Here is a 15,778-nt window from a genome sequence, read left to right as displayed (position 1 = left end):
GAGAGAGAGTGAGAGAGGCCGATAGATAGAGAGACAGATTAAGAGAGAGAGAAAGAGAAAGAGAGGCCGAAAGAGAAAGAGAGGCCGAAAGACAGCAAGACAGACTAAGAGAGAGAGAGAGAGAGAGAGAGAGAGGCTGATAGACAGAGAGAAAGACTAAGAGAAAGAGAGAGAGAGAGAGAGAGAGAGAGAGAGAGAGCTATAGACAGTGAGACACAGGTACACAGACAGACAGGGAGACAGATGGGAGACAGGCAGTTACAGCCAGAGAGGCATTCAGAGAGAGGAAGTTACAGACACAGAGACAGACAGATAGAGACAGTGAGACAGATACACAGACAGTGATACAGGGAGACTGACAGGGGACAGTTTTCTCATATCAGTAGAATAAATTATACATTTTAGAACTGGAACATTTTGAACACACTGTAAACAGACTCTTCAACTTTATTCAACAAATAAAATGTAATAATTACAGTACAGTACGCGTGTACGTGTGTATATACAATATAATGCCTAATACAATGTCCTGATATTATTATTTTTTAAAACCCAGATGATATAAAGGTGAAGTGTCTGAAGAGGTCCCATATCACTATTCCCTAAATTAGAAAGTCAGGAACAGAGAGAACTCACCATGCACAGAATGATTGGATTTGGATTCAACTTAAGGACAATAATGCAACCAATGTGATTATAAGATGATCGCGTCACCGTAGAAACGACGGCACGCAACAAGGAATGTGGTCTGTAAGGAATAAAAGTCATAAACCTGACACAAATTGTGTGCTTTGCATAATCGTTGGTAAATTGCTGTGGTATAAGAGGAAGAAAACACTTCGGGGTGTGCTGTTATAGGAAATAAATCACCTTTGCTGTGGTAACAGTAACGCTGCTTCATCACACCACGCTGTCGTTGATTCATTTCCTGTAACAACACACATCCTGACATGCTTTATTCCTCGTATACCTCAGTGGTTTGCCAACAATTGCGTAAATTACGACTCAACAGTATTGCATGCAGCTCGTTTGCTAATTCAGAAGATGTAGGCACAACAGTTTTTTTTTTGTTGTGCCATTCAGGCCCATCAGCTCCCCCTGCTGGCGATGATTTATTTCATCCCCACACTCTTCTTCAAATTTCCTTCACGCAATTTTTCTCACATGACTAATCGATATAATCTACATTTTTAGGGCCGCCGTTTATCCGGTAACACACGACCGGATAATTATTCCAATCTGTCTGATGGGGACAGTGGTGGCTTAGCGGTTAAGGCTCTGGGTTATTGATCGGAAGGTCCAGCACTGCCAGGCTGCCCCTGTCGGGCCCTTGAGCAAGGCCCTTAACCCTCTCTGCTCCAAGGGCACTGTATCATGACTGATCTTGCACTCTAACCCACCTTCCTAACACAGTGGGGTATGCAAAGAACAGAATTTCACTGTGCTGTGACCAATAAAGACTCATTAATCAACAAAGATCTCATTAATGCTAACAAAAAAAAATAAAATTTAAGAAGAGCGATTTAAAAAAAATTATGTCGTCTCAACGTCCTCCAGTGGGCTGACTGAGATTTGAATACGTTGTTCGTTGGCTACGTTGTTTGTTCTCTGAGCTCCGAGTACTTTTACCGCCCCCTGCTGGAGATAACTTATTTCATCTCCGCATTTTGTTCGTGACAGACAAAATCAGTTTCCTGTTTAGGGCGTCATGTATCTGGTATCAGACAAAATTTAGGAACGTGTGTTAGTGCGTATTTATTGTATCGTATAGAATGACGTTGCCATTGAGCGTGTTTTCGGCTACGTCGTGCGCTCCCTGAACGCCAGCTAATCAGAAACGAGTGTTTTTCATGGTCTTGGTGTAAGAGGGAATATACATATCATTAGCAAATAGACATTAGCAAACATTAGCAGTGTGAGTGTGTATGCGAAGGTCTAGATAAGACAATGTTATGAAGTGTGTGCGTGTACGTGTGTGTGTGTGTGTCTGTCTGTCTGTCTGCTCAAAGACATGTGTGAACTGCGGGCTTGGTGAGACAGCTGTCTATCTCCAGTGTCATTTCTGCAGTCGGTGTGTGTGTGTAGAGCTGAGCGCCAGGCTGTACGGCGAGCAGAGGAACTCCAGCTAGCGCTGCCAAAGAAGAGAGAGAGGCAGGAGTGAGTTTAGAATGTTGTCCATGTTCAGCAAAAAAGAAAAAACAAAACAAACAACAACAACATAAAAACCCAGAAACAGAAACATTGGCTGTAATGGTACAAGTATTAATGACAGAAGACAGATATCAACATCCTGCCTTGCTCTGTGTGTGTGTTTGTGTGTGTGTGTGTGTGTTTGTGTGTGTGTGTGTGTGTGTGTGTGTGTGTGTGTGTTTAACTGTTAGAGTTGTTGTAACAGCTAGAACTCAAGTTAAAAAGAAATAAACACAAGAACGCTTGAGGAACCCTACAGTATTTTCAAATAGTACAGCAACACTGCCTAACATCATATTTAACAAGATGCAGAAAAGGAATAGGGTTCTTTATGTACGTAGAACCTTACACCATTAGAACATTTAGAATGCATAAGGGGTCTTTGGTTGTCCTCTCTGGGGGAACACTTCAAATTTAATGTAGAACTCTATAGAAAACCTTTTTCTAGAACCTTACACAAATTTAGAACCTTCTTCTGGGGGAACCGATAAAGTTCTAGATACAAACCCATAAACGTGTCTCCCTATCAAAAAGGGTTCCAAGTAGAGCCATTTTAGAATGCTAAGAACCCTTAATTACTCAACAAACCCTTGAAGAACTCTTGAAGATCTTTTTTTCTGGGTGTATCGCGTACAAAATGATTGAGAGATGATTATTAAAAAGGGTTCTGCTAAAAGGGGTCTGCTTGGAACTCTTTCTGATAGAACCTTACACAAATTTAGAAATCATAAGGGTTCATCAGTTATCCCTCTGGAAGAACTGTTGGAGATTTTAGAATCTCCAGAACCCTTCAACAGTGTGTCCCCAGTCAGAATGGGTTCCTAAGACAAGTGGTTCTTGGTTCATAGGCTCCTAAAAGGGTTTTAAAAAAGGGAACCCTCTTTGATAGAACCGTACACAAATTATACACAAGCTAAGAACCCATAATTATCCAACAAACCCTTAAAGAACACTTAACAAACCATTTTTTTTCTAAGAGTGTATCAGATACCAAAACAGTTCAATTTTAAACATCTGACAGGTTCTGGAAGAAAACTGTAACCAAATGATGGGTTCTTAGCATGATGGGTCATTTGGTTCAGATTATATGTAGAACCCTACAATCAGAAAGGGTTCTACGTTGAGTCTGTTTAGTCTATTTAAGAGTCTAAGAACCCTTAATTACTCAACAAACCCTTAAAGAACCCTTGGAGAACCCATTTAAAAAAAAAAAGATTGTACCAAGTACCAATTATGGGTGGTTATGGGTTCTTAGTGTTCTAAAAGGGTTCTACATGGAAAACCTTTTGATAGAACCCTACACAAATTTTGAACTCTTAAGGGTTTATCAGTTATCCTTGTGTGGGAATCATTAAAGGTTCTATACATAGAACTTTACAACTGTATTTCTTTATCAGAAAGAATTCCAAATAGTACCCATAATTCTCCCGTGAACCTTTATAGAACCCCTAAAGAGCCCATGTTTCTAAAACTCTTTTCTAAATGTTAAACTACTGACAGGTTCTTGGTGTTAAGAAGAAAATAATAACCAATAATTAGGAGTTTGTATCGCACACCAACCCTGAAGGGGTCTGTAAAGTTCTTCAATGATTTGTCGGCTAATGATGGGTTTTTACCTACCAAAAATTGGTTCTAACTCTTCCTGATTAAAAAAACCTCCACTTTGCAGGGTTCTACATACAACCATAAAGGGAGCCACCATGGGTATCACTTTTAGAGAGTGTTCCTTTTGTTACTGTCACGGTAACACCTGAGGAACCCTGTTCTTTTTGAAGAGTGTATACAGTGTGTAGTACTTAAGCCCGATTCTGTTGGTTTCAGCTTGAATTTCAGTTTAGTTAGCAGTTTGCAGTGACTTACAGGATGGTACAGGGAGGATGACGGAGGTGAAGTTTGGCAGTGCCACTTGTTCCGGGTGTAGGTTCCGTGGCAGAATCGGGTCTACATGAGGGCTGAAACCGAGCACTTCTGAGTTTGAACCTGTGGAAGATCAATGAGGTGAAACACAAATCATCCATTTTGTACATCTTCACTTCCACCAGGCTCTCAGTAGAATAACCGTGGTTCTGCAGGCTTTAACATTTGGAGTTTTAACCCTGGGCTTTTTGGGATTTTGGCCTAGCATCTGTTACCTGTGGCTGACTCTCCGAGCAGCATCTCCTGCAGCAGGCTGTCCATGTTGGCTTCTCCTAAGAGCCGGGCGAGCTGGAGCTGCTCCACCATTTGCCAGGCAGTGCTCTGCAGTGGAGGCAGCAGGAGAAGCAGTTCCCCAAACCGGCCGCGCTGCTCGCACGTCGCCTCGTCCAGCAACACGTGGGCCTGGAAACGCAGCCTGCGCACCATCTGAGCGCACTCCAGCCCCGGGCAGTCTGAAAGAGCCGAAAAAAAGAAAACCATTGTAGGAGCGATGATACAGAACGATTCTGGGAGCATGTTAGATTGATGATAGCTTTTAGAATCAAATTCAGTACTTTTGAACACTTTAAAGATCTGGAAAAAAAATAAAAATAATATCAACACCAGAATAACCCCAAATGATGTCAAATACGTCATGCTCGGCGCTTTTCGTTTGATTCACATCGGATAAAATATCTCACGTCCTGTTGTATGCTTCTGGTAGATCGCAACAAAGAAGTTCGGACTTATATTTAATGTAAGATTTTTTGTTTGGTTGGGGGGGGGGGGGGTTTAAAGATGGCAACCCTGGAAAACCTGACTACGGTGGGTTTATTTTTATGTATTGAAGGTGGAGTGAAGTGTTCGTTTAAGCAATTCCTCTCACACAGAACCTGACATTCTTCAGCCATTTTGGCTCTGATTCTATAATCAGTCTCTCTGGCCAGTAGGTAATAAATTCCAGAACTTTCCATGTTATTAATAGTTTTCCGTAAGGCACCATGAAACCAGAACTTTCAGAGCGGGACGGTTTTGGAAAAGGGTTGAGGCGAGGCAAGGTGAGGTAATGGGTAAACGTCTGTGACACGTGACTGACCCGGAGCGAAGAAGACGATGGCTCTGAGACAGGCAAACTCCGTGTCGGTTATGTCCAGCTCTCTCAGAGGCCTGACCAGCTCTTCTAAGACACGTCCTGCCACTTTGGACATCTCCAGCTCTGGACTATTCACGGGGACGATGAAGTCGTTTCCTGAGAGGGAGGGGGAATCATAAGTGTAATCAGCGCTCACATGAAGACACTTAACACTTTTAAGGTAACATTCAGGGCTGTACATTACCTAGCAGGATTACATCGTTGTAGGGTAGCGAACGACGAGCCACGCCCAGGATGAGGTGCTCAGCCGAGTGAGCTCGTAACAAGCTGACCTGCACGTAAACACAATACAGACGACGTGATTCATGCACATGCACGTATAAAAGACAAGACAAAGTGAGACGGGTCACTTTTTGTGGAAAATAATCAATGACAGGACGGTGTGATGAAGCGGAGTTACTGTTACCACCCTGAAGCTGATCATTCTCCTATAACAGAGGTTCTCAATATTGGAGGAGGCCAGGTACAGTATGATGATGATCTATTCTTTATAAAATCTATATACCTAATATATAGATATAGATCTAATATACCTAATCTATAATCTGCGTTTGATAGATAGATAGATAGATTTTTTTTTGCTTTTGTGTTTTTGTACTTTTTAAATTACTTTTCATAACTTTTATGATTTAAAAAAATAACTTTTTATGTCTTTTATAAAACTATATAAAGGACAGGAATGGAAGAAGAATGATCAAAAATGTTTCTGAACACTGTAACTACATTGAACAAGAGAACTAGGCTGTAATAAAGTGGACTGTTTTACATGTAAAACATGTTGCATTCCATTCGTCTTGCATTCTAAAAGCATTTGCATGTGAATGATGTAAATTGGGAGGAAGGGTGTGTCTTGTTATCCATGACATTGTTAAATCTCCGGCTTTCAGTCCCTCACTGAACAGAGCAGATGCAGAGAGAGGTGTGAGTGCAGCGGGAAAGCAAGACCTCGTGCTTGCAGGACAGTACTGGTGACATTTGGAAAGTTGCTAAGGTTTGTCCAAAAAGTCGCTAGATTTGTCACTAGGTGCTTTTTTTTTTTTTTTTTTGCAAAAAGGCCCTAAAGGGGTCTGAAAAGTGGCAACACTGGTCTGCACAGACAGCTAGATAAAAGGCAGGCTAAGCTCCGCCTCTCCCCAGAAAAAGGAAATGCAGAGGGAGAGGGAATGCGGGTTTTTTAATTTATGCACATTCTATTTGAAAAGCAGTAAAATATATTGAGAACCCAAATGATGCCCTGTCTGTGTTTTTTTTCTTTTTCTTGAAAACAATTCGCTCCCCCCTTCCGATCTCTCCGCGCCCCCCTGGTTGAGAACCATTGTCCTATAATAACACGTTCCGAAGCGTTTTATTCCTCTTACACAACAGCTATGTTCTTCCAATTAAAGTTTGCTAATATATTAAAGAAAATCATATATATATATATATAGTTACCTGTTAACTATAAATAGTAAATGTTGCGCAATATCTCGCAAAGTTAATCGGAAGTTCATTAGTCGTCAAATTTTCTGCCTAATTAGAGCAACATATGCTGTGAGGTACAATTCACAAAATCCAAAATAAACACAACATGCATTAAATATTGTAAATATTTTCTCTATCTATCTATCTATCTATCTATGTGTTTTCATCCCCTTTTTCTTTAATCGTATATGTTTATTTCTTTAATCATTCTAGGTGCCGGATTTGTGTCACTAACCACTAACCTTTAAAAAAAGGCTTTTTGCTAAACGTCAAGGTTTATTAATCAGCATGAGATGAAGCACCTGATGAAACAGACACAGACACAGACATGGCCTACCCTGTCGTCCACCGGCAGCTCACAGAACTCGGGGAGGCATTTCGCCCATTCCACCAGGAGGAGGAGCTGCTGTTTTATGGATTCGCAAACATCAGATGGTCGAGCAATCTTCTTCGAGATGACGTCCCTCATGGGTGGTGTCAGAGCAGAGAACTGCACAGAGAACCAAAACAGTGAGCTTACCGTTGATGAAGAGCGGAACGATGCTTTAGACAGACAATACGAGACGGTGATGCATCACACGATGTTTAATAAGAGTGAGCGGTTCGAGAGGAACTTTAGACTGTGCGGTCTAAAAATATTCTCCGTCGCTCTCAGATGAAAGCCGCGTGTGAAACAGCCCTTGATGGAAAATATCCCACGCTCATTTTGTGCCTCATTACTCAATTATGCAATTAGCTCTTTCTGTGTGCTCGTTTGTGTCGTCATGTGGAAGCCTGGTTGTTACTACACACATAAAAAAAAAGAGCTCATGCACTTCAATTAAACAGGCTCTAATCAAGTCGAGTCGTCGAGCAGTTCCACCGATCTTCTCGTCTCTGAGGATTGCTTTAATGGCCGCTTCACTCTGAGCTTGTACAGAATATTCTACTCTTTCCCAACAGCCTCGTCATTGATTAGATGATTTTTTTTGTAGTTATGATGCCTACCTGATGTGTGCGCTCTTCTGCTTTCAACAGGATGTTGATGGTCAGAGTCCCGACTCCCTGAGCTTCTCGACGGCAGCTGATCCTGTCTCGCTCGTTCTGTACAGCTGAGGTAAAGAAAGTGTTCTGTTTGACCATGGACAATATAACTGTAGCAAAAATACACTTCTTATTATTCAGTGTTTACAAGGTTTGTTTTTTCGGTAGTTTACTCCAGTAGCCCGACCTAAACATTGCTTCTTTACTTAACTCCAAGATAAAACAACAATTCTGCCATATTTCTGTAAAAAAAATAAATAATAATTTGCATGTTCATTGCTCACACCTTTTGCCATTTTTATGAGCATTCTCCATTTTTTATTCCAATAAAATCTTCCTAGAAATCATGTCATGGACTCCATTTTGACTCGCAGCAGCACTGCGTCCCGTGCTTAGCTCATTATTACACCTAGTGGTCAAAAGTGGGAACTGCAACACACACTTATAAACCGCCACAGACGTTCGTAGAGGCCATTTAGGGAACTGGGGACCTTTTTTTGTCAGCTGGGAAGTGTAAGTGCAGACAGTGTGTCTGGGATGTACAGAATCATTTATATTGTAAGATACATATATTACAAAGATTGGGAAATTGAAAAGTGGATTACGGAGTGGGTAATGTCCATGCATCAGAAATATACCTTGAGTGATCAAATAAGGTTTAAGCATAGTTTAGGCGGAACACTGTTGCTAACCAGTATCAGCTGACACTCAGCTGATAAGTTGACTCCACCCTCAATCAATGAACCGTGGCGTATACAAGCTCATCCAGTCTGTCGCACAGACATTTACTAACCCACCTCCTTTCCCAACTCTTCCTCACGTTACATCTGAGCATCTAGCACAGTAAGGCCCAGGAGATATCTATATTAACTAATATTATTTTAATTGTGTTCCAAACTTTATCATGTGTTTTGTAGCCATAAATAATGTTCTGGTTATTTTAGGCATGCGGGGGGTGGTGGTGGTGGTGGTGGTGGGGGGGGGGGGGTTATGCCTCAGACTGACTACGTTCTACGTTCATGAGCCACACCCAGCTTTGCGTTGAGAACACCCTTACCTGTGTTAAAAAACTAAATAAAAAAATCGCTGTAATGCACGGCCTCTTGTGGTTTATTGCTTTATTATACACCACGATAGTTTTAAACGCGTGGTTCAGCGCACGGTTTAGGACCAACATTACACCCTGACTTATGATCGAACTTGCATTCCACTGGCTGAATGCGCGGAAATAAAAAACAAGGGCTAGAGTAGACGAATCAATCTGTAGGTATATATATACGGTTATACACAGTAAGTCTTCTTCTTAACCATGATCACGTCCCAAGCCATGTCTGATCTATTTAACGTGTTTGCCCCCAAATAATCCTTAGCAAATATTTGACCATACTCAGGCGTGTTAATTATTGACGTGAAAAAAAATAAATAAATAAGCCATTCACAGCACTCCTTCTTGTCCTGATTAGTTTATCCCTCTCGCTTATCAGGAACTCCAAAAGGAGATAAGACTCCGCTTTTAGATTCTCTCTCCTCAGATCAGAGACATGTTGAAAAAAGACGATTCACGTGCCTTTTCCACGCCTCCTTAAAACTCCACCCTGACCCTGTAACACACAGCTACGCCATAAGCCATAGTCTAGAGAGGACTTACAGATGTAAATAAATCAAATGAAATAAATAAATAATATTTATCGATTTATTTATCAATTGATTCATTCATTCATTGGTAACGCTTTAATTTAAGGTTTGCGTCACTGCACTCTTGGGGGGAAAAAAGAGGCTTCGTTAAAGGGTTCTATTATTTTCAATTCATTTCTTTGCCTGAAGAAGTTTTTAATCAGCTAAAATAAGTGTGTTGGACTTTGGTTGGAGATGAAATCTGCAGGAAGGTAGATCTCGAGCAAGAGGGCTGGTGACCACTGTTCTAATCAATAAGGTTCTTCAATAAGGAACCCTGCTTGATAGGTGAGCACTACACAGACCCTTTAAATGTTGACAACCATTAAGGGTTCTACATTTTCCAAAAGCGTAGGACTGGGTTTGATGTCCGCTGGTTCAATTCAATTCAATTTTATTTGTATAGCGCTTTTAACAATGGCCGTCGTCTCAAAGCAGCTTTACAGAAACGTATAAACACAGGATAGAGATTTTAAGCGTGTGAAATCATCCCTATTGAGCGAGCCGGTGGTGACGGTGGTGAGGAAAAACTCCCTGAGATGATATGAGGAAGAAACCTTGAGAGGAACCGGACTCAGAAGGGAACCCGTCCTCATCTGGGTAACGACGGATAGAGTGAAAGTAAAGGAAAGTTCATTATGGCTTTTATATGAAATCCGTTTGATGTCTGCTGGTCCAAGAAGTCATTTATTAATGAATGAAAAATAAAAGCGTCATCACAGTGCATTCAGAAAGCATTCAGATGGAAGCCTATCCTCAGTGGAAGACACACGAAAGCCTGCTTGGCTTCCATCTGGCTCCCACTTTGCCACTGTAGATAAAATCACAACATTGTCCCAAGGAGAAGAAATGTGATGCAGTTCACTGTCATTTGAAGAGCTGTTTCGATATCTGTTTCGATATTCACGTTTGAATACGGGAACTAGGAAAACGGCATTGTAAAATGTTCATCTATTATTGTAAAACAATGAAACCGTGTACGAAAGGATAAATATCGGTTCTTATCATCGATCAAAGCTAAAATCCAAAAACGTCATGCAAATTCAACACAAAATTGTTGTTATACAACATTTAGATTAAAACAATAACAAATGAATAGTATTAAAAATCATTTTTTTGCTATTATTTTCTTATACACGCTATTTGATCGTTTATGTTATGGGTGGTAATGTAGGAACATCTGTAACACTCAACACACCAATGCGATTAATTACGTTTCTTCACGTTTTTCGTTAAAGGTGCATAAACTTTTGCACTCAACCGTATAATTGCTTGGAATCTCACCTTCTTTCCTCATGCCAGCCCTGAAGCATTTCCGTAGTCTGCAGTATCGACACTGATTCCTCTTGTCCTTGTCCACCACACACTGCCTACTGAACCTACACACACACACACACACACACACACACACACACACACGCACACACATTGTAGCTGCTCTTTCAAATCTCAAATTAAAATGCTTTAATAGCTTTTTAAAAATGAATCGTTAGCAAGTTGCTGTGGTTTAAGAGAAGATAAAACACTTCAGGACGTGCTCTTGTGGGAAAATAATCAACGTCCAGGTGGCAACAGTACCTGTGCTCCATCACACCACTCTGCCGTTGATTATTTTAATATAAATAACTGCGTGAAAAAGAAAGATTAAATCTCGATTTGGAATCCAAGATGGCGTCGCCACTCTCACCTGCACGTGTAGGCGTGGTTCTTGCGCACGCTCCTCCTGAAGAAGCCCTTGCAGCCGTCGCAGCTGGACGCACCGTAGTGTTTCCCGGTTGCTTTATCTGCGCAGATGGAGCACAGCATGACAGCGGCTTGGGGCAGTCCAGCTGTGCCTACGAGGGACGGCTCAGGCCTCAGCGGCTCTGTGACGTGAAATAAGTTTAAAGTTATACTCCGATGTTATTTCATCCGAAATCTCCTACCTTTACGTTTAGCCTGGAATGAGAAAAGAATAGAAACCTTGTTTACTCTAAACTCACTTGTAACACGAGTCTAAAACTCCGTACAGGATTTTGTCGAGTTTTTTTTTGTGATTGTTGCGGTCAAAAAACGCTTGGTTTTGCTGTGGCTTTTTGTGTGCGGAAAACTACTCGAAATTGTTTCGCACGCTCTTTCGCAGTGATGTTTGTCGGTAAACGAGACCTTTTAGCTGTATCCGTGTTGGACTCATGGGCTTGGGCTGCTTGGGTTCAGCTTGGGCTGAAAGTCTCAGTCCGAATCTGCGGTAATTTTGAAAAATCGCAAGCTCCTCCGAATATTGCGGAATTTGCTCGATTTTACGTTCGTTTCCGCGATCGTAAAATCGCCAAATCCCGGTGGGACTTGTCTAAGGGCAGATGTTGAACATTTGTGCTATGAAACCTGTATTTTTTTTGCGCCCGCAAATTCTACAAATGTGTTTATAAACGAAACTCTAAGCCTGTAACTGAAACTACACTGTTAGATTGCGAAATTTGTGGTTCTGTTTTTTTTTTTTTAAAAAAAAGAATTCCCAGTGGAGTTATGCGGCTCTGACTGAGAATGGATAGGACAAAAACTTCAGAGAAGTGACTATACAGACTATATTGTTCCAACGTTGGAAAGTTGGATAAAAAAAAAAGCGAAACCCAGCTTTGATGAGATTTTCTGTCATGTCCGTCTCATCCTCACACTTTTATTGTTCAAGAGTAGCAGCTGGAGGTTTGAGTTTGCATTATAGAGTCTCGTAATATATATATTTACTAAAGGAATTGAACAGCTATCCTTTTACTTTCTATTACAGATGTTCCAGATGTGGTGGTGGAGATACATCATGGGAGTAATCCTTAATAAAAAATGAAACCCTTACAGCTTCATGGAGGATCATGGACCAGGGGCATTTAGTGCTTTATTTTGCATTCTAGCTCTATTTTATTATCGCAGTCTGTCATGTCTGGGCTAGACCAGTGACTGTGAGATTATCGAGACCCTTTTGCGCTAGGTTAGATTCAGTTAAGAGCATTCGTTCGTTCATTCCTTCATCTTCAGTAACTGCTTCACGGTGGATCTGGACTCTATCCTGGGAATAATGGGAATGAGGCAAAGATATACCCTGGAATTGACACCAGATTCACTAGTCCACATACTGGTGTGTTTTTGGGAGATGGGAGGAAACCCAGGAGAACCCAGATGATACCCACATAGCGAGTGGAGAACATGTGGAACTCCACCCAGACTGTAACCTGAAGATCAGGATCGATCCAGGACTCTGGAGCTGCTTTCACTGATTTTCGCTAAGCGCTTCATCCTGATCAGGGTCGCTGTGGATCCGGAGTCTATCCTGGGAACACTGGGTGTGAAGTGGGATTTTATTTAGAATCACCAATCCACCTACTGGCTTGTTTTTGGGTGGTCGGGAGAAAACCACAGACAGGGAGAACATGCAAAACTTCACACAGACAGAAACTCAAGCTCCGGATCGAACCAGTGACTCTGGAGCTGTGTGTGTTATTGCTCTGCCGCCGTCAGAGCCAAGCGCGGATTAAAATGGCAGCAAGCTTGGTCTGATTTCAAAGGATACCAATAAACACACCTCCCTAAACTCCAGCATCTCCGAACGATTGCAGAAGATAAGATTATATACTGTAAGAAAACACGGACAGCCAAGAGTGATTAGAGCTGTGGTGAAGCCATAAACTGCAGGACGTAGCAGGAACCAGAGGAGGAAAAAGTGAAAGAAAATAATACTCACTTGACGTAAGAAATATGAATATTGTTTCAAGATCTCATTCAAGTGAAAGTTGCGGGACATTTGATGGATATTTATGCTTTGGTACCAAGAAAAAAGTTTTTTTTTTCTTATTACCTTCAAGAGAGGCTGGTGAGGGAATGATTTTATTCAGTTTATAGCTTATACAAGTAAATGAACAAGAACAAACTTGTTTCTAACAGTTTCGCAGACGTTCCAGAACACCAAATGTAACTATAAATGGCTAAAAGTACGATGTGTGAATATTTAATAATGGAAAAATTGTTAGTGCTATAAGAGGAATAATGAATGAATGAATTCTGTCATAGAGAAAGTAACCAGCTTCACGGTGATTCCGCATCATCAGGATTGTTTTCCTGTATCGGAACAAACCTGAAGCATTTCGTTCCCGTTTCACGATCGGTCGACGCAATCCTTGTGCACTTTACCCCACAGTGAAGCGTGCTCGTGGTCATGCAACACAAACCTGAGTCCACTGGGAGAACTCTGAGGCTGTCAAACTCCAGCATGGTGTAGCTCGGATCCAGGGCCACCGCGTAATCCGTTGAGCCCAAGTCCAGCGCGCTTTCTGAGATCTTCATGGTACCGTAATTCCAAATCAGACTGGAAAGACGACTTTAAGTACTTTACTTCGAGAGATCAAAGGTCAAATCATAAAAAACCCACCAATCTATCAGGAGGCTTTCCTGTCTTTCCTGTCTCAGTTCACGTTCACCACCATGGCCTACTTCTCCTCACTTTGGAGACTGCCGATCGGTTGCCGTGGGTGTTCTCTGACTTCTTATGGAACCGTTCTGTTCAGAAGCGTGTGAGGAAAGAAGAAGCCGAGATTGCACTCGCGCTTGTCTCTGTGTTCGCTCTTATCAGTGGACAGAGAATCATAAAGGGGAGGGCGCTCACAGGTAAACATGACTCAGTCAGGAAAACTAACTGTCACATGGGCATCCCTGTTTCACGACGCAACAACACATTTTCAGTACTTACATGTACACAATCAGAGCTTTTGGTATCATGTTGTAACATCTGAAGGTACTGGAGTCAGATCTACAAGATACAGACCTAAAAGCTTTTTGAAAGTGCAGTTTCTGTTATGGCCACTAGGGCCTAGCCAGTGTGTTAGCCAGATTACACAGACTACACCGGGTTGCCAGGTCCTCAGAGCAGGTATACGAATCAACTGCTCTCACGGATTATTTTTGGATACTTGGAGAAGGAATTATTTCAGGAAATCGGATGTTTTTAATTTTAAAATGTATAAATAATAATAATAATAATAATAATAATAATAATAATAATTATTATTATTATTATTATTATTATTATTACACATATTAGAATGAAATAACAATACAATATTTCTCTTTTAAAATATCCTAAAAATATATAACAGTTCAACACTGGACCAGAACAGTGTTGTTCTTTCTTTCTTTCTTTCTTTCTTTCTTTCTTTCTTTCTTTCTTCAGAATAGAACTAAGTTAGGAAATTAGGCCTTGTGCATACATTCAATTCAATTCAAATCAATTTTATTTGTGTGGTGCTTTTAACAATGGACATTGTCTCAAAGCAGCTTTACAGAAACTTATAAACACAGGATAGAGATATTAATGTACATACATACATTAAATTAGATTTATTATTTTTAAGGAAAGACCCACAACACACCACTAACCTTTCCAGCATGCACTAGCGGTTATGCAAAATGGTCTCTTTCACTTAGCTATATTAAAATTTGTTACATTTGTCGTGTCAATAAACTGACCTTCTTCTTCTCACGGATATTCTTTATGTATGACGATATCTGCAATAATACAAGACCATTTAAGGGGTCTGGAGAAGGAACTATTTTATTTTATCTATCACTGATTTAAAAAAAAAAAAAAGTAGCTAAACCATATTTTCACAAGCTTTTATTTGCCTTAATTTGACACATTTTTAAAATTCTATCCTTCTATCCATATTCTATACAATATTTTCTATATCTTTATTTATATCATGTTTTATATTCTTCTTCTTCTTCTACTTCTTTTTCTTCTTCTTTCCAATAATATCTGTCATGTTTGAGTACAAATGTCTTTACCCGAGCAGATTTGGAGTTTTAGTATTAAGATGGTTTTATAATACAGACCTGGCAACCCTGATTTTTTTTTTTTTGTCCTTTTCTAGGAAAGTTCAGGGGCGTTCCGTTCACCTTTGCCCTGTATTTGCTATCAGCAATATTGATTACATGTAAAAAAAAAAAAAAAAAGATAAGGAGGCGATGCATGTTGTCCTTTTTCTTGATTACACAGCACAAATGTCTGCACACTAACGTGCTCATTAAATACTTTCAGCTCTGAGGCTTACTTACAAACACAGTCAGCATAAGTAAAGTTCCATATTATTTTCTATTATTAAAATCATTGCGGTAAGTTCTATAAAAGAGGGTGCAACGTCAATTTAAGCGACGATAAACTTTATACATGGCTCTGAGACAGATATCGCAGATGATATCAGCGTTACATCCAAATACGGGTGAGATATGTTATTAATGTCTTTGGTTTTTTTACAGAGCGAAAATTCCCACGTCTATAAATTTATCTGGGTCAAAGAAGGGAAATAGAGAGCGCAAGCCAAATCTGGATTTTTGAGCATAAACAATATATCTGAGTCT

General features: G+C 40.5%; 1 protein-coding gene across 1 annotated transcript; it reads right to left on the bottom strand.

Moving 5' to 3' along the window:
- Positions 1 to 429: 429 nt before the first annotated feature.
- hnf4b (hepatic nuclear factor 4, beta) lies at positions 430 to 14,117 on the bottom strand. Its single transcript, XM_053634686.1, has 10 exons — positions 13,594 to 14,117; positions 11,085 to 11,262; positions 10,682 to 10,776; positions 7,688 to 7,791; positions 7,038 to 7,190; positions 5,424 to 5,511; positions 5,183 to 5,335; positions 4,323 to 4,559; positions 4,051 to 4,170; positions 430 to 2,131 (listed from the first exon to the last, which is right to left on the bottom strand). Exons 1-10 carry the CDS (start codon positions 13,706 to 13,708, stop codon positions 2,004 to 2,006), a joined length of 1,371 nt encoding a protein of 456 aa, XP_053490661.1. The 5' UTR covers positions 13,709 to 14,117; the 3' UTR covers positions 430 to 2,003.
- Positions 14,118 to 15,778: the final 1,661 nt, after the last annotated feature.

This window comes from Ictalurus furcatus, chromosome 10, assembly GCF_023375685.1.
Source record: "Ictalurus furcatus strain D&B chromosome 10, Billie_1.0, whole genome shotgun sequence".
NCBI classification, from domain to species: Eukaryota; Metazoa; Chordata; class Actinopteri; order Siluriformes; family Ictaluridae; genus Ictalurus; species Ictalurus furcatus.
The sequence above is the reverse complement of the archived record's forward strand: the minus strand, read 5'-3'. Positions and strand labels throughout refer to the sequence as shown.